Source organism: Choloepus didactylus, chromosome 12, assembly GCF_015220235.1.
Source record: "Choloepus didactylus isolate mChoDid1 chromosome 12, mChoDid1.pri, whole genome shotgun sequence".
Lineage (NCBI taxonomy): Eukaryota > Metazoa > Chordata > Mammalia > Pilosa > Megalonychidae > Choloepus > Choloepus didactylus.
In genome coordinates, this window is record NC_051318.1 from 90,787,302 (window position 1) to 90,806,549 (window position 19,248).

At 42.4% G+C, this 19,248-nt stretch overlaps 1 protein-coding gene across 7 annotated transcripts in view; it reads right to left on the reverse strand.

Moving 5' to 3' along the window:
- Positions 1-10,079: 10,079 nt before the first annotated feature.
- TSC22D1 (TSC22 domain family member 1) overlaps positions 10,080-19,248 on the reverse strand; it is a 112,200-nt gene continuing 103,031 nt past the window's right edge. For 5 of the 7 annotated variants that reach the window (XM_037800571.1, XM_037800572.1, XM_037800577.1 and 2 more), the window contains 2 exons: positions 12,597-12,648; positions 10,080-11,474 (listed from right to left, as the gene is read on the reverse strand). In XM_037800571.1, the coding sequence (XP_037656499.1) occupies positions 11,217-11,474; positions 12,597-12,648 (310 nt within the window). In that variant the 3' untranslated portion in view covers positions 10,080-11,216. Of the gene's footprint in view, positions 11,475-12,596; positions 12,649-13,065; positions 13,424-13,705; positions 13,805-19,248 lie in introns of those variants that run through there. The other 2 variants (XM_037800581.1, XM_037800580.1) reach the window with 2 other exon arrangements.

The window sequence follows — 19,248 nt, forward strand, 5'->3', positions numbered from 1 at the left end:
GTAGAACTAGAGCTGTTTAGAGATCCTCTCCTGCTCCCCTGTAATGTGATTCTATTCTGTATCTTTGTAGGTCTTGGTATCTGCTGGGATAGAAGAGCCTCCTAGGGCCATACTCTGTCCCAGGCACCTACCCAGGGCCTAAATTTGGTCACTATCTCGCCCACTTTCCAGGCAGAATCAATTCTTCCCTCTTCTCTGTTCCCACAATTCCTTTGTGTACAATGATAATAAGGGAGACCGCGTTTTGCATTATAATAATTGTTAATATGGATGTCTTTGCCACTGGACTGGGGCTCCTCGAAAGCAGAATGTTTTCATATTTGTATCCCCAGCACCCAGGAGGACTACCTCAGCTTGGCACATTGTGGATGCTCGATAAATATGGTGGGTTTTATGAATGAACAACTAGTAGCATCGTCTAAAGAAACAGTGAGTCCCCGATGGCTGCTTTCTGGGTCAAGAGGCCATGGGGTCTGAATGGGAAAAGTAGTCGTCTCCTCTCTGCCGTGGGTCTGTCTGGTGTCATGCTCCAGGGATGCTGTGTGGGTAGCAGGAAGGAGCTGGACAGGGAGAAGGGGGCACAGTTGGCTTTATGCTGTGTGGTAGACTGAATTATGTGCCCCAATTTTGACATGTTCTTAACCTTACTTAATCCACATTCCTGTGGGGGTGAACCCATTGTAAATAGGACCTCTTGATGACGTATTTTAAATTAAGCAGTGGCCCATATGAATGATGTGGGGTCTTAATCTGGATTGCTGGGAGCCTTCTAGGAAGAAAGCCACAGGGGAGGAGCTGGAAGCTGGAGGTTGGTGGAACCCAGAAGAGAAATGACACAAGGCAGGCCATTCGAACCAAGGAACCAAAAGGATCGCTGGCAGCTGGCACCAGAAAGTTCCAGACTTTGGGAAGGAAAATATCACCTTGCTGACACCTCGATTTTGGAATTTCTCCCAGCCTCCAAACCATGAGCCAATAAATTCCTGTTAAGCCAAGCCATTGTGTGATATTTATCATGGCAGCCTGGCGAACTAAGACATGCTCTGTCTGACTCAATCCGTACCCACTCTTCCATTGTGGTTTCTTACAGGACCCAGAACTCCACTGGACCCCACCAGCCAAGCAGCTTGACAGCCTGGGGAGGGGCTGGAGCAGTGTCCTGTCTGTTGCTATTTGCTGGAGGGGACAGGACTCATGTGTCAGCCCTGAACGGTGCAGCCACCCTCTTTTGGGGCATATACACTAAGAGGATGGACAGACTCCAACACTTGGGGCAGCCACGGGCCCTAGACATGCTCCACAGGAAGGGGCTGCCTGTCTTTAGGAAGCTGCCAAATGGTGACTAAGAGCACGGACTTTTGTTTCAGACAAACCTGGTTTGAATCATACTTACTAGCTGTTTAAATTTGACTTGGGAAGTTACTCATTCACTCTTCTTGTGTATTACAGGGATAGTAAGACCTTCTTCATAGGGCTGGTGTGAAGAATAAATGAGATAATGAACTCAAAGTGCATAGCACATAGTAACTGCTCAATAGCTTATAAGAATAATGATAAATTGGTTCCATTTTCCTTTCTCCAGAAGGAGATCACCAGTCTTCATAGTGTGGCCCAGTTCAATCATTTCACATCTGTGGTGGTTTGGAACTGTATATACCCCAGGAAAACATGTTCTTAAACTTAATCCATTCCTGTGGGTGTGAACCTGTTGTAAGTAGGACCTTTCATTGAGGCAACTTCAGTTAAAGGTGTGGCCCACCTCAAACAGGATGGGTCTTAATGCTATTAATAGAATCCATTATAAACAGAATGAAATTCAGACAGAGAGAAAGCCAGGGGCAGCCTGAAGCTGAAAATCAACGGGACCCAGAAGAGAATAGAGGCCGCCATGTACATTGCCATGTGACAGAGAAGCCCAGGACCAAGGTTCACTGGCAGCAGCCCCAGAACGCCAGTCTTCGGCAAGAAAGCATTGCTTTGATGCCTTGATTTGGACTTTTTTCCTGCCTCAAAACTGTGATTAAATTCCCATTGTTTAAGCCATCCCTTTGCACTGTATTTGTTTGAGCAGACTGGGAGACTGAAACAACTTTTCTGAAGGAGCTGGCCTAACTCCACTCATTTCCAATAGCTTGGATCTGTGAAGCAAAAAAAAAAAAAAAAAAGTTGGATATTAGAACAAGATCCAATTGTTCTTTTCTTTAAGGTTTCAAATTCATGTGAATTTTAAAAGAAGGGTGAAAATAAATTACGCCACAAAATTTTATGAATCAGGTGTTAAAGAGTCTGGCTTTGGAAATACAAACTCAAATACCTACCAGAACCAAAGCCAGGCAGGTAGGCAGATGAGTGAGGCATTGTTTTAGTTTTCCAGGCTGCTCAAGCAAAATACCATGAAATGGGTCCAGTTAAACAATGGCAATGTGTTCACTTAGTTTTGAGGCTAAAGGCAAGTCCAAATCAAAGTGACATCAAAGTGATGCTTTTATCCTGAAGACTGGTGATCTGGGGCTGGCTGCTGGAGATCTTTGGCTCCTCTATCACACGGCAAAGCACATGGCGGCATCTCCTGGTCTGTCCTTTCTCCTCTGGGTTCCGTCAGTGTCCAGCCTCTTGCTTCCTGTGGCTTTCTTTCTCTGTCTGGATTTCATTTGTTTATAAAGGACTTCAGTAGCAGGATTAAGACCCACCCTGATTGAGGTGAGCCACACCTTAAGTAATCTCAACAAAAGGTCCTATTAAAATGGGCTCGCACCCACAGGAATGGATTAGATTTAAGAACATGTTTTTCTGGGGTACATACAATTTCAAACCACCAAAGGCATGCTGGCAACTGGTGGTGTGGGGCCATTGAAGATGTGGGGGGGCCACAGCAGACTGGAGGGCCCAAGGCCTGTAGAGAGCGAACAGCAACCACTACTCAGCCAGAGCTGATTTTTCCATGCAGAGATAGAGACTCATGGTTGGCTTTTTATAAGAGAAGTTGGAATAATATCTCAAAAAAGGGTTATACTTTACGAGTTCAGTCAGCAAATTCTCACTGCATTTTCCCAGACTCTTAGGAGGGTAATTTATTCCTTTTACATGAGGGGCAGGCAATTGCTTTTGATAACTATGCCAACAATTATTTTATAGCTCTTTCAACAACCTACCTGAAGATTCACCTTTCTCTAGAACCCGTCAGTGATTTATTCTATTCATTTTACTCTACTCACTGCTCCTGGACTCTGTTACACTCAATTTGCACTGCTGTGGTTATATCGCTTTGTAGTATTGCTTCAGGTATTCCACATATTTGTGTATCATTTAAGGGAATGGACTTAAAAATGCATGTCTGAAATATAATAGAAGTTTATTTCTTGCTCTCATGTAACTGTCCTGAGCAGTTCAGGTTTGGGGATGAGGAGGCAGAAGGGCTCTGCTCCATCAGTGCTCCAGGCTGATAAGGCACTGCCATCTCCAATATGTGATTTTCAAAGTGATTGTAGCCGTCTCCAACCAGCTGGCCAAAGAGAAAAGAACACAGATTGCCCATGGGAAGTTTTCATGAAATCCGGTCTGAAAACGGCAAAATGGCATTTCTGTCCACATTCCTTTGGTTAGAAATCAATCACAAGGGCTCACCCGGCTGCAAGGCCTTCTGGGAAATGCAGTCTGTGTGCCTAGGAAAAGGAAGAGGTTTCCTTGGTAAACACAAAACAGTCTCTGCCATTGCCCTCTTTTCAGATCCAAATATACGTTGCACCCACAGGACATACTCCCCCTTCCCCAGATGCAGCAAGTCCAAGTCCCATCCAGCTACTACATCCTGCTCCAACTCCAAGATCTCTAGGAGGGGAACAGGTCTGGTGGCCTGTGCACTACAAGACAAATCATCTTCCCCTCCTCTGATAATGTGATGGTGGAGCTGGGGCATGCTAACTGCAATAAAGCTACCTTCAGGAAAATAAGTGTAGGAAACACACAGTGGTTTCTTGTCATCAGCAATTGTGAAATCCTGCTAGTGGGGCACTGGGAAGACCCGAGGCCTGGCAGCAGGGGAAGTTCCCTGACTGGATCTTGATTCTACTGTCTGGGAGGAAATCCCCGGCTCACTGTTCTCCAGACCTCCAGGAGGTCTTCCTGGTCCAGTATCCTCCATGGCCACAAATAAAATGGGTGTTGGGGAGAATGCTTTGCTTAGAAACTAAGCAGCTTTAGATGCCTACTACACCTACTTTCAGATCTTGCGAGTTTGGGGGCTTGTGTGTTGTTTGAAGGCTTGAACAAAGTTTTGTTGTTGCTGTTGAAGTCCAGGCTTGTGTTTTCCTTGGCCATAAGACTCCCTCAGAAACTTCGTAGGCTTCTCCCCTATTTGTTTCTGGTCAATTCAATGTGTCAGTAGGAAGACTCGAAATGTTTCCCTGGACATATTTCCCAAGCCGGTTTTCTGTTTCATTACTTCCTCTCCCTGACTTCAAACAGCTGAACTGTGGTCACCTAGAAGCCATCTGAAACAAAAGGCTTATATGGGGACTACATTCCCTTAAACTGCTCGTGGCTCAAGGACGAAGAACTTTGTTTAACTGAAAAGTCATAATGGGCCTTTGTGGCTTTTTTGAGTCCTACTTCTAACTGTAGGGGGACTAGTAATAATAGGCTTTCCCAATACAAGGCAGCCCCCAATTTCTTCCTTTCCTTTCTACTTGCAAACTGGCTAATTATTTCCCAAGTTCACTCTTTTCTTGAACTCCTTTGCCTGACACAGCAAGGAGCAACAGATCACTAACATCCAGCAAATCAGAGCCACATGCTTGCTAGGCACATGGTCGGCCTTCCCAGTTACCACAGGCAATGGTTTTCCATGATGTTTTGCCACCTCACAACATAGGTCTCGAACTCTCCGGCCTCTACTAGTTTCATCACCACCTACCAGCCAACCGTAAAGTCAATGCCATGTATTTTGGGGTTTTGCGACAGCAGCACCCACTTCAGCATACTTACTTACTTATCTCCCTGCCAGTTAAGGTAATGACCACTGAGGCCAGCGGACTCTAAATTTCCTAGTCTGAAACACCCTTGCTTGCAAAACTCTGCTAGTGGTTTCCATGCTGTGGGAGAGGGCTTCCTAGTCTACAGCCAGTCAGGACCCCGGGCTGACAGAGGCCGTCACCTCCACGGTCCCCATGTTCCTCTCTGCCCAGTCAGTGGAAGCGGGAGGAGCAGAGCAGATCACTGAGAGCAGCTTTCTGAGGGGCCACATCTGGAAGCAGAGCTCAGCCACTTTGGCTCTCAACCCACCGACTAAGCTGAGTCAATGGCCATACCTATCCCCAAGGGAGAGTGGGAGCTGTCATTTCGGCTGTGTCCAAGTAGAAGGGGAAATTGGGTCAACAGCAACCAAGATGTCCCAGTTTGCCTAAGACTCCCCTGGTTTTAGCACTGAAAGCCCCACATTCCAGGAAGCTCCCTGAGTCCCGGGCAAATTGGTTAGGGTTGGTCACCCTGAGTCTCCATCCCATTCTCGTTCTCCTTAAGGAGAGAAGTCAAGTCTTCGGCTTGCTTTGTCTCCCAGTCTGCAGTGACTACATACCCCTTACCAGGGCACGGATCTAAAGCCCTGATGAGACCATAGGGCAGGTTACTTTAAAATATATGCTGTTTCTGGAAATTTGGACATGTGTGATGGAAATTTGTAGCATGCACGTCTGCAAACACATTTAGGGGCTGCACTGCCTCTAAATGAAGCCACTATAAAAAATAGTGGTAGGGGTTACACTACCATGAGGGGATGCTACCTGTTGAGCACGAGTTCTTAGAAGTCCTAAAATATTTTTGCCAAAGGGTTCATCAGAGAAGGAACAGCGAGGGGATGATTCAGATGTATCAGACAGGCACGTTTTCATTGAACTTAAAGGCAGCTACGTGAGCTGTTCTCGAGGGCAGGGACTGGCTTGTTCACCATGTACCTCTGGCCTGGGGAAGGTACTCAATAAATGTTCTCTAAAGAAATTAAAACCCAGCTTAGCCGGTAGCCCATGCCCACTTTCTCCAATCAAAAAGAAGGGGTTGTTGTTTTTTTGAGTTGAATTGTGAGCTGCCATTGGGGCTGCACTCTGGTTCTTGACACAACCAGAAGACATAAAGGAGGCGGTGAAAAGTTGTGGCCTGAGGGCCACCAGTCAGATCAGAGAGGAGTGGATGTGTCCTGGTCTGCACGGAGTCTGAAAATCTGGAATTTTCACCTTGAAGACCTCATGTTGAGTGGAATAGGCCAGACACAAAAAGGACAAATGCTGTATGATCCCACTGATATGAAATAATTAAAATAAGCAAATTTATAGAATCAAAAACTAGAATATAGGCTACCAGAGGCTGGGATAAGGGTAGGGATTGGGGAGTTAATGCTTAAATTGTGCAGAGTTTCTATTTGGGGTAATGAAAAAGTTTTGGTAATGGATGGTGGTGGTGGTAGCACAACATTGTGAGAGTAATTAACAGCACTGAATTATGAATTTGAATGTGTTTAAAAGGGGGAGGTTTTAGGTTATGTATACATTACTGGAATACAAATTAAAAAAACAAAAACAAAACAGAACAAAAGGGCAATACAACACAAATAGTGAACCCTAATGTAAACTATGGATACAGTGACTAGTACAATTATAAAAATGTTTTTCCATTCATTTTAACGGACGTACTATGCTAATCCAAGGTGTTAATAATAGGTGGGTATATGGGAACTCCATTTTATGCATGAATTTTATGTAAACCTACTTTTCTAATAAAATAAAATATAAAGTGTGTATCTATGGATGAAAAAACATCAGGAATTTTCAAACAGAAACCAGGATTTCTGGACTTTGAAACAATGGAAGATCTGACAAGACAATGCTTGAATTCCCATATGGCAACATCTGGACAGAGTTCAGTAGCAGCTGGCCCCAACGGCCCGTCACTCCCATTTCCCATTGCCTTACTCACACTTCACTCAAGGAACTTCTCTGTCAGATCCCATAGTCATCTGCTTCCTACATGCGTGGTTTAAAACTCACATTTCTAGGGTAGCAGTTTTGCACATTTAAAAACGGCCACAGAACCTTCCAGTAGTTGTTGAGAGGGCTTGATTAATAAGCCCGGTGACTAAAGGTCTGCCTAGTATTCCACAGGACTGCTTTTTCCATTATGAAATTAATAATTTAAGACATATAACCCCACCTGCAACCGTTTACTTCCACCAATGTTGTTAAACATGGACAATTCCCAGCGAATCCCTTCTCTAATTCACATAAATGGAACAGCTGTCTTTCAGTGTTATTTTTTAGATAAGGAAGAAACGGTTTACTTCTGCCGATACTCTAAAGGGCATTTTCTTCTGTGTGTGTTTTTATAATAAAATGTAAACAACCATTACTACTATCAAATACTAAATCAGCTATTAGAAAATAAATGGCCACATCTTTATACATAAGAAATACAAACTTAAACGATAAACAAGACAATGACTCAAAATTCATAGTAACATCCAACACTCACTGAATGCTTACTCTAAACCTATTTCTGTGCTTTCAGCTTTTCAGCATTATCCCTTACAAAAACTCGTGAAGATACCATGTCCCTGTTTTATGCATGAAGAACTTGCCCAAGGTCACCTAGTAACTGGCGGAGTTAAGTTTAAAATCAAATTACTTTAATACACTTTAGTCCAAAACAAAACAAAAACAAAACAAAAACCACATACCCATCCCCCATCACAAATTAAGAGGAATAAAAAGCCATCAGGAAAATCACAGGATGGCAGTATTTTACAGGATAGAGTATTAGCGATCTGATCCAACTCCTTATTTTGCAGATGGAGGGCAGAGAGGCTCTATCCCTTGTCCAAAGGTCAACCAGCAAGTCACTGCAGGGCCAGGCCTCAGCTCTTTTCCCACACGCCAATGCATGAAGCTTTACCGCGCAATCTGCTTCCAAGCTCTAACCCTTGGCACACTTCTCCATTTTCAGGCAATCTCATAAGAGGAAACTTCATTTTCTCTGCCTCTGTTTCTAATCTTTATTCCATTTTTGCAGTCTGAAATGGTTTGGAAGTTGATGCCTAAAGCAGTCATGCTGACAAGCCCTTGATAACTAAATGACTTATTTTACTTAAAGCAAGGGTTTTTATAGTGCCTGTATTGAAATTAAATTTCATTTCTGATATCAGTAATAATTAACTTTAATACATTTCTTACTTGTGTCAAGACAAATTTAAAATTGATTCCAGCATTGCATATTCATCACGTAACGAAAAATAAATTTTTGCTTTTAAAGTACGCAAAAAAGGGCAGAGAATTACTGAATTGTGAACGCCATTAATTTGAAACAGAAAGCAGACTTTCGTTAAAATCATGTAAAATTCCGTTTCTCGTTCACTGAGAAGTGGTCTTTTCTGCTGGAATGGATGATGTCACGAACACCCAGTGTTGGTACAACATTCCATTCTTCTCAGAAATCTTTCCTGCTCCACGGAACATAAGCATGATAGCCGATTACATAATAACCCACAGGCCAACAAGACCTAACCAGGTTTGTAAGCAAATAGTAGAATGCCTTTTAAAACTGCCTTAAGTAGAAGCCAATCAATTTACTTAAAATTCGTTAGGTAACTACTAAAATGAGGAACCTGTATGGAAATCTTCTGATTTTAATAATTCAATCTTATTTGAACATTTCATAGAAGCATTTTAACTGTATTTGGGTTCAAATTTCACATGCAATATTCACCCACCAAAATTCCATGGGAGTTTTGCTTTTTAAATAAAAGGGCCACAAATTCCATTAAATAACGGAGAAGAAAGTTCTCCACTATCTTAATAATACACTGACGTGAATTTTCTTTTTTTTTTTTTAAGTTTTTAAGTTTCTTCAATTGCCTCCTTTGGTGTTGAAGATCTTCATTAAAAACAAAAGATGCAATGGTTAGGGATCACTATTCACTATAGTCTTCTATTTAAAGTCAATGCAATTACTATGTTATCATCCATTAAAATCAGACATAGAACCTTCAAACTAATGACAAAGATTTTAAGTCCTCCCCCAATTCCCCCAAACATCTCTATGGCAGCTGCCATCAGACCGTTCTAGCCAGTCGCTTGAAGGGAGGCTTGGGTTGCCACCTCCCTACCTTGTTGCTTTGACCCTCAAAACACATGCACATGGCCCACCAATTCTCGTCAGGGACTCCCATGAGCTTCCATTCACCCATCAAAGCCCGCTAGCTCTACGCTGGAGAAATGAAGGGCTCAGATAAGCCTTGGAGCTTGGGGTGCCCCATTTCATGCTTACAAAAAAAATACAAACTTAAAATATAAACAAGACGTTTGCAGAGGCTCTGGGGCAGACGCCAGGGCTGTTGATGCATCCTGTTCACCTGCTCACCGACTTTGCTCCTGGAGCAGAGTGGGCCGTGCTCAGGCTCACTCCGCAGGTGCCTGTTTGCTTGAGGATTTCATCAGCTGTTTTTTAGTTTCAACCTCTTTTACAGTCTTACAGAATCAACTGGGAGGGACCTCCTTGCTCAGCTGGTTCCCCTCTGCAAAACCTAGACAGAATCATCCTGTCTCTTGATTGGACACTTCCAGGAGCTGGAAACTCATTCCACACTAAGAGAGACATGCAGACCCTGGTGTCAGAGCTCCAAGCTTCCCTCTGTAACTTCCATCTTTTGTTTCCACAGCTGCTTATCAGAACTATATCCAAAGTAAGGCTCATTTCTGTTTCAGTTCAGTAAACATTAGAAAACTAGGAATTTCATGGACTCCTATAATTTTAAGGCCATAGGGGAACTTAGAGATGATCTCTTCCAATCCCCTATACATCATCAGCCCAGAGGAGTGAAGGGATTTGTTAGGATTAAGCTCTCGTCTCCACTCTCTATTCCCTTGCTGGCCAGACAATGTATTCTCTACTTCTTTCTCCTCTACAGTTAAACCACCTGCACCCCTATTTTGTTCAGCCCTTTTGTTTCCCCTCAAGAGTTTACCAAATTGTTTTCACTCTACCTGGAAATATTTGTAGAAATGACTAATTACATCAACACTGTAATATGGAAACACTTGTTAATCAACATTTTATATGCTTTATTGAAAGTTGACAAGTGCAACAGTTAAATACAGTGATACCTTACAACTGTGTAGAGAACATGCACAGAAACATATGCATATAACTACTATACAGGTAATAGGCAGAAATCCCTACTGGGAAAGTCATCTCATTAGCTACAACAGTTTTCAAAGTATTCAACTAACTCAATCAAAACACTTTGGTGAACAGGGATTTACTTCAGGATATTCAGCAGCTAGAAGATTGCAGATTACACAGAGACTAACTGTGCCAAATTCTTAAAATTTCTTTATGTGTGGTTTTGTCATGTAGCGTTTTAAATGTAGGTCTATATATAAAAGACAATTCACACCTTTTCAGACAGCCAATGAAACATCTACATTTCAATCTGTACAACCTAAATAGTAGTTACAGTCCTCTATTGTACAAAATAGTTACACTACATACACAAATATACAATAAGCAAAACAACCTTCATGGTGAGATAGCCTAGGTCCCAGCTACCTATCGCCATTTAGTCACACTAACAGCTTCGTGTCATCCACTGTTTCGGAAACAGGCACAGTACTTTTGATTTTCGTGGATTTGGGTGACAGTCAATTTGCACAATGAACTGTGTTTCCTCTCGTTTTAGGTGAGACTATGCCTCAGTCTTCACTTGTACCTCCTTTTCAAGTCCTCATGGGGTGAGAAGGGGGAATTCCGACCTGGAACGCCACTGCTTTCTAACCCCATGTGTTAAACCATTTGCAAGCAGGAGATAAACCTTGGAGGTGGTGGTGGTGGGGAGCAGGGAAGGGATGGAAAGGCACACAGCTCCTCAGCGTGAATCAAACCATTTCTCAGGTATTTGCCAGGCTGCATAAGGTCCCAGTACATCCATGCTAATTCTCTGATTAACTTTTAATTCACCCAACTAAGAAACTTCTTCAAGCCAAAAGTATGACTGTTTAATACTGGGGGGGGGGGGGGGTAGAAAAAAAAGAGATAATGGCGTATATCAGTCTCACGTCTCTTTTGCAGCGAGCAATGAAATGGGTGACTGTGGAGGCGGATTCCCGCTAGCACATCTTCTCCGGGCTGCTGGGTTCAGATCGGGCGGTACCAGCCAGTTCTGCGGGGGCCACGGGAGGCTACGCGGTTGGTCCTGAGCCCTGGGACGCTGGCTGGGCGGGGGGCTGTGTGGTCCCCTGTGGCTGCGAGGTGGCAGGGGGGGAGCCAGTCTGCAGCTGGGCCTGAAACTGGGCGAGCTGCTCGGGGCTGGCCAGCGTCTTCAGCAGATTGTTTTCCTGCTCCAGCTGGGAATTTTTCTCTATGAGTTCTTTGATTTGTTCTTTGAGGACCTCCACTTCCTCTCTAACCGCATACATCAAATGGCTTTTCACCAGATCCTGAGAGAGAGGGTGGGGAGGGGGAGAAAGGTTTAACTTAACTAGTCACTATTTTCCTGATTCTGGGTTTCTAAAGCACTGTTTTGCATGGCTCTCCTGACCATTCACATATCCTGCCCTTAAAGTTTACCAAGCACTTGGGAAAATCTATTGAATACAACCACGACTGCACAATATTTGAATTTAATGTGGAAACGATTAAAAAAATTTTTTTTTAAGCCAATGAAATCTCTGCAGACCTTAGACAGGCATTCATACCGCCGGGTTTCCCACCGGACATGGCCGAAGGCACCCGGGCTCACCGCCCCCCGGCCCCGCCCCCGGCCCCGCCCCCGCGCCCGGCCCGCCCCTCTCAGCACCAGCTGCAGCCAGTTCCTACCGAGCATGTCGCCGCATTTTCCAACCTCCACCCCACCCTCGTTCGTGATTAAGCTGACATCACAGAAACCTGGGCAGACGTCGCAGCCAATGGGAGCCCGAGTTATTTATAGCTCGGAATTAAAGGTTCGGAGTTTGCCTAGCAACAGCGGGCAGAGAATCCCGTGAGAAGAGCCACAGGCGCTGCTCCAATAACAAAGACCAGCCAAGGCGGAAATAAAAAATAGGAGAAATCCAGGCACAGGATGGGGAAACAAAACTTTCCTCCGATTCTCCTTCGTCGCGCAGTAGCCGACATCAGCGGAGATCCGTCTGTGCGCTGTCTAGAGGGCCCTTCCCCGAGATCCCCACTTCTGGGGACCCCGTCTCCTCAGCTCCCTAGTTAAACCTTAACATTCCCAGTAAAGCCACATCGCTAAGGATGTGTCCACGACCAGAGGGAACCAGCAATTCCCTATACGTCTCCCTATCAAAAAGGGACACCTCTGCAAAAATCCCGACGTTATATGAAACCATTACAGCAAGAAGAACATTTAATACCCTCAGGGCCCGTTTCTCCCTCCCTGGCAGCCGCGGAATGTGGCTTTATGCGGGCAAAATGGAGAGAGCGCCGGCATTTCTAAATGCATGAAAAGCCACCAACATCATCTTAAATTATCGATGATAAACCGGTTCCATCCCAAGACGCCTGGCTCTTAGCGCTGTGCCCACAGTTAGTGCAAATGATCGTTAATCAGTACATACCATAGCTTGCTCGATTTTGTTGTCAATAGCTACCACACTTGCACCAGAGGAGCTGGAAAAGAAAAAGAAAAAAAAAGACCATTGATAATTTGGAATTTCTACTAAAGATCCAAGAGAAAAAGGATCTCCCAATTCCGTGATGTTACAGGCATCATTTTTTGAATATTCTTTAACGATGTGTGAGTAACGTATCACCCTGCAGGCAACACCAGCCACACTCATCTTACTGATGAATATCCAGACATCTCCCCCTTTTAGTGAGCCACAAAGGACTAAAATTACATAATGTGGTAGAAGCCTGTTCTCTGGCCAGAACGGAGAGAAGCAGGCTATTCTGAACGTTTCAAAAAGCAACGTTCATTCCACCGGAGCTTCTCAGCAATGGACAAAGGAATTCGCCCGGGTATCTTTCACCTGCATTATCACAAAAATCTCACGACTAAATTTAAACTAGCACAGCGACATTTACCTATTGTCAAGTCTCACAGAGGCGTTTTCAGTTCCCAGCAAGGATGACAAGAAAGAAATAGAAAAATGTCTCAGTTGGTAAACTCCTAGATCCATCGCCACTGGTCTACACCATTGGGATTTCATGCAATTGCAGCCAAGAAAACACCCTCGTGGAAAAAAAGAGAGGGAACACCTGCAGCCTCGTCTGAGCTAGATAAAATCTTCCAGCTTGCTGCAGCCCAGAAAGAAACAGAAACCGGCCGCTCTAATTGCAAGAAGCTTGGCGATTCCGGGAAGATGCGGACCGCACTGGCATGGGAAGATTCCCGATCTGCAGCCCGGCTCCGTTCGGCTCTCGACCTGGTCTCCCGGGCTCAGCCCTAAATATACGCAGGGAAGCGCCGCGCCGATTGGTCAGAGCGCCCCGGGGCCCGCCCCCTCCTCCCTCCCCGCCTCCTCCCTCTCCGCCCCCCCCGCCACAGCGCTTCCCCGCCCCCTCCTCTGGATCCCGCTCTTCGGGTGGGCTGGCGCAGGCCGCGCTCGGAGGGCTCGGGGCGGCGGGCGGCCCCAGGCTGCTGCGGCCGGCGTACGCCCACGGCTGCTGCGGAGGAAGCCCCGAGGGTCCTGAGAAATACGGCCGGAGCCCCGCACGTGCTTACGTTTAAGGGAGTCAGACCCCGTCCCCGGAGCTGCCTGCGCCCGCGGCTGCCGTGCGGTGAAAGCTTCCTATTTGCAACCAGAGCCGTCGGAGCTACTGGGCATGCCCAGTCCCACCGCTTAAGACGTGCGGGAGCTCGAGTGGCTCGATTTCAATTATCTAGTTCTTACGGGCAGCGGTTAATGGCAGGATTCTATTTCAGGTTTTATTTGTAAGGATAATAGGCGTACTGCAATAATAACCTTTTTTTTTTAAGCCAGTGAATTTTAGAGGGAAAAAATCACATTTGCTTTTTGAGATAAACTATTTTTCCATGAATTTGGTTGTAGAACCAAAAAACATTACATATTCTTGGCTAGGCATATATAAATTGATTGCAAAAAGAAATCCACCGGGTGAAATCAGGTTGATCTTCCTAAAATGTCCCCAGCGCCATAAACCTTAAAATCTCACCCCATCAGTGCCTTTTCATTAGTAATTAAATATGCTTCCATTTCTAATAGAAAAGTCAAATCCACAGTCTTAATCCTACATAGATCTATTTTTCAGTAAGTCCCTAAGGCAGGTTTTTGGAAGTTAAGAGTGGCAATTCCTCTCTCAATTCTAAGAATCTTTTCTTACATCACAGAGATTGAAATGTTGTAAAGTATGTATTCAAAGCCAACAACTTCTTGAAGTTAGTTTCTTTGACCACCCTCCGAGTCCAGACCAGTAGAAAAGAGATTTGATGGTGATTAGAAATAGTTGAGTATTAACTATTATGCTACAGGCTCACCCTCCTCTCCATTTCACCCCATGGCCACAATGACCAAATAAATGCCTTCTCCCAACCTAAATCAAAAGATCCGGGTGTAAAAGCCTATTTTAAAAATTTGTCTCCTTTATTTAAAATATTTTCAAGGATGCATCAATTAATGTTGCAATTTAATATTTTTATAAACCTAAAGCCTAAAGTTTGCTTAATAGATTTTAAAACAATTTGCAATTCGATCCAAGTAAGGAGGCAAATTCAAACTCTACGATACTGCCCTCTATTGGCAAAATAATATAAAAACAGAAACAATAAACCTATACAGTACTAGGGGAGACTTCTCTAATCCATAGGCAAGTGTGTTTGGCCACAAATAATTCCAACATAAAATCTGACCACACAACATATAGATGTATATATTCTATTCATATATATATATACGCACATACACACTCTCACTAAAAAGCCTTCTCTCTCAAGCAGTATCCTTTCCTAAAATTGCCATCAGAGCCTTTTGCACATTCTTTTAAGCTGACCCAGTGCCAGCAGGGATGCGTTTGGTTTCAGAAACTCTCAGAAGTGACTAGGAACCAAGTTTGGTGAATGCAGTAGATGATAAAGAGGGTAATTCTCTTTGGGGTCAAAAAGCAAAGTGTGTCTGACTATCAAGTAACAACATTCTTTTTTTATTGTAAGCATTATATTATTCCCCAAATTTTAAGGCTTTACTTTTGAATAACAAATATTTGTTATCATATTTTAATTTTTAAAAATTAAATATATATATATAATCTCATATGGTACAAAGTCCTTTGAGGAAGGCACTTATTTTAAGTAAAGTAAACAGATACATAGATAAAGTGGAGGCTTAAAAAGCATAATAATTAAAAATTTGGGGAGCAGGCTTGTGACCCCCATGCCTATGAAATCTATACAGAATTATCTGTTATTTACTTCATGATAGTCATCTGAAAAGAAGTTTAAATGTTATCTGAAAAAAACTTTAAATGAATAGCTAGAGTTTAAGAAGATGACTGAATTAACTGAATTTTATTTATTCATACTGTTCTCAAACACAGACAAAGTTAAGTTGGTTATGTTTCTATTTCAATCATTTCAACCGCATCCATTGTATTAAGGTACAGAAGCAAATACAAGCACCTATACTCCATTTAACCCATTTCCCTACTGAGGGACACTGTGGTCAACTTCAGTCCTTTGATATTTTAAATAAAATTGCAAGAAACATCCTTGAACACCTGTATATAAATTTCTGGAGAATTTGTTGGGCCAAAGGATATGCAACCAGGAAAAAAATCAGAAATATAGTCCTTTCATAACTTTCACATAAATATACTAGATTCCTTTAAAATTGGACTTTTATATCAAAAACTGAAAAGACATAATTTGAAAAAGAAGGCAAAGGAAATAGAACAAAGCTCCACGGAGGAAAAACCCGTGGATCAGAAATGTCTGGGGCACAAATGACTAGAATTACTTTAAAATGTTCTTCTATTCGCAAGACGAACTATCTGTGGGTCTCATGTCTAGTCAGAGGTCAACAAAGGTGTGCTGACAGGACAGAAGAAACACCACAATGCTTCAGAAGAGACCCCTAAATGGAAGGTACAAATCTTCAGGCCAGTGGCACAGAAATCAGAGGATGTCTTGCTCAGGAGGGGCGCTTGGAGCCTAGGAAACAGTTTGGAAATTCTCCCTTTAGAAAAAAACAGCTATTTAACTGGGGCTTCACTCCTGATATATTTGAGATCCAAGTGTGAGATTGGGGGGTATTTTTGTTTGGTTGGCTTGCTTTCACCTGAGAGTCTTCCATAGTGCATACTGCATATCGGTGGCAAGCATGCGAGGATAGAAGAGGAGTGGGAGCCCAGCCTGTGTGTTTCTAATTCACTAATACACGCTTGTCTTCCAAACTTGACCTGACTTAGTCAATACAGGCATAGTTGGGGATCTACCACTCAAACGGGAAAACTACTTCTCCCCCTTTCCAAACTCCTTGCAAATGTAAAGTGGCTGCCAGGGAAAGGCTTAGGCCCATCCCTCTGCTTCTGACCAAATCACTGTTATCTGGGGATTTCCAGGTCACTTTTCTAATTTACTCTCACTGGGTGCTGGGAGTAGGGTTGCCAGATTTAGGGAACTTTCGGTTAAATTTGAATTTCAGATAGATAAACAACTAATATGGAGAATTAGCTGTTTGTCTGAAATTCAAATTTAACTGGGCATCCTGTATTTTATCTGGCAACCCTCGCTGGAGGCATGATGCACGTTAATGAATAAAACCTTCCACCCTTGGGTAACGGGCTAAAATGATGTTTCCTAAAAGGGCTGACATTGTTAATCAAGAGCACCTGAGAATATTTAAATGCTTATCCTGGATAAGGCAATTAAATAGATAAAAGTCATTTTGTCCCCAGCTGATATGACAATGTCCTGTAATATAAGCAACAAAGTACACATTGGGCTACTTATACCATTAGGGAAATGTGAATCTTTGGACAACCACTATAATGCTTGTAGGAAATACAGCTACAGCAAAGCTCCAAGTTCATCCGAGGTGTTATTCCTAAGGCAGGCAAGAACAGTGAAGGGCTTTATTAAGTAAGGCACATGTTTGGGCCCCACACACAGTGGCAGAACAAGAAATAAAATCAGAGAAGGCAAAACAAGAAAAAGTCATTAAATTCAACCAGATTTTAAACTTCCTTGATTTCCACGGAAAGGTCAGAAGATAGAGTTGAGGAAACCTTCCAGAACATAGAACAAAAGAAAAAGAGATGAACATTGGGAGATAAAAGATAAGACACTTGAAGGATGAATCTAGGAAGTCCAACTTTGAAATACGAGTTTCCAAAACAGAGAACAGATGGGAGGAAAGTGTCAAAGAAATAATTTAAGAATTTTGCCAGAACTAAAGGGCACGAGTGTCTAGATTATAAGAGATGACCAAATGGCCAGCACAATGAATGAAAAGAGTTCTACACCAAATCACACCATGAGACTTCAAACCATTGGGAATGTGGAGAAAATTGTAAAAGCTTCCAAACAGAAAAACAACAACAACGAAGTTGCAAACGAAGTAACCAGCATCAGAATGGTTTTGCTGGGTGCCAAACAATAATCAAGAAAATAATTTTAAAATTGAGAGTAAAATATTTTTAATCTAGAATTCTACTTCACCAAATCATCATTTGAGTGTAGAGTAAAAACATTTTCAGACGTTTCAGACACCAAAAGGGAGGTGCAAATCAAGAAAGAGGAAGACATGGGAAACATGAAACAGGGACTCAACCGCTGGAGAGAAGGGAAATGAATCCGCAGGAGGAAGGTGAAGGGAAATCTCAGGATGCCAGCTGCCAAGCAAGTGTAAGCAGCCGGTCTCTAATGGTGCAGGAAGACAGAGGACTCTCGGAGGGAGAGCTTGAGAAAAAAAGAGTATCTAATAACATCTCAGCATTTGCAGGGAAGGCTACTGATAAGTATACGACAGACCTGATGGAACAGTTCAATAAGTTCAGACAGTTTTATAGAACACAATGCAAGAAAAAAAAGCATAAGCTCTTAAATTTTGGATGATTATATTAAGTTTTAAAATTTTTGTTGATTTAACTTGACAAAGTTAACTTTTATTAAGAGGGTGATAGGAAGAAAAATGTGTAGTAGGAATGATTTAAAAGTGCTAAATCCTAATATACTACAATGTGAATATATAATATCTAAAACTGTAAAAGAGAATAGTATAAATATATAAAAATATGAAAGCAAATATGAGAAAAAAATAACTACAAGTTAAAAGCGGCTGCCTCTGAGAAATAATGAAAATAGAGTGAAAAAAAAAAAAGGAATTGTTAATACTTTTTCCGGTTCGTTCTATTTGATCTTGATGTATGTACACATACTGTTTTGATTAAAGAAACATTTTAAAGTAAAAGAAAGAGGTACACAGGGATCAACAGAGAGCTGCCCCCTTCCCAAGCTCCAGCATGAGGAAATTACCCAAGGCTGGGAAAGAGCCACTCAAAAGGAGCAGACAGAACAATTTTCAATAATCAAAACATCAGGCATTACTGGTGTTACCAACAGCCCCGAGTGGAAAAATCTTGTAATACATGGATCTCAGATAATCAGAAGGAAATGACCTAAGAAGTAAGGAAAGGTTAGTCTTAGACTAAAGAGGTTTTGGTTCTATGGAAAGCAGCTTAAAAGAAAGTCTTCAAAGGATCAAACGTAGAAAGTTTTGTCTCAAAACCAAACTCAAGGATATTTAGTATAATATAATACCTACCATCAAATAATTCATAAGTTTGGGCATTCAGTAAAAAAAAAATTACCAGACATGCAAATGAGCAGAAACAACTCATAATGAGGAGAAAATTCAATCAACAAAATAATGCAGATATGACAAATATGGTACAATTTTTAGACAGAGACATGAAAACTGTTATGATAACTACATTTTATTCATTCAAGAAGATAGAAAAAAACATGAGCATGTTAAGGAGAGATGTGGAAAATATAGAGAAAACCCAAATGAAATTTATTAACATGAAAAATGTTTGAGAAGAAAAATATACTAGATGGGGTTAACAGCAGATTAGACACAGCAGAAAATATTAGTGAACTTGAAAACATAGTAATAGAAACTATTCAAAATAAAACAAAGAAGAAAAACACTGAACAAAAGAGCAAAGCATTATTAAGCTGTGGGACAACTTTAAGCAACCAATTATACCTGTAGTTGACATCCCTAAAGGAAAGAAAAAGGAAAAATA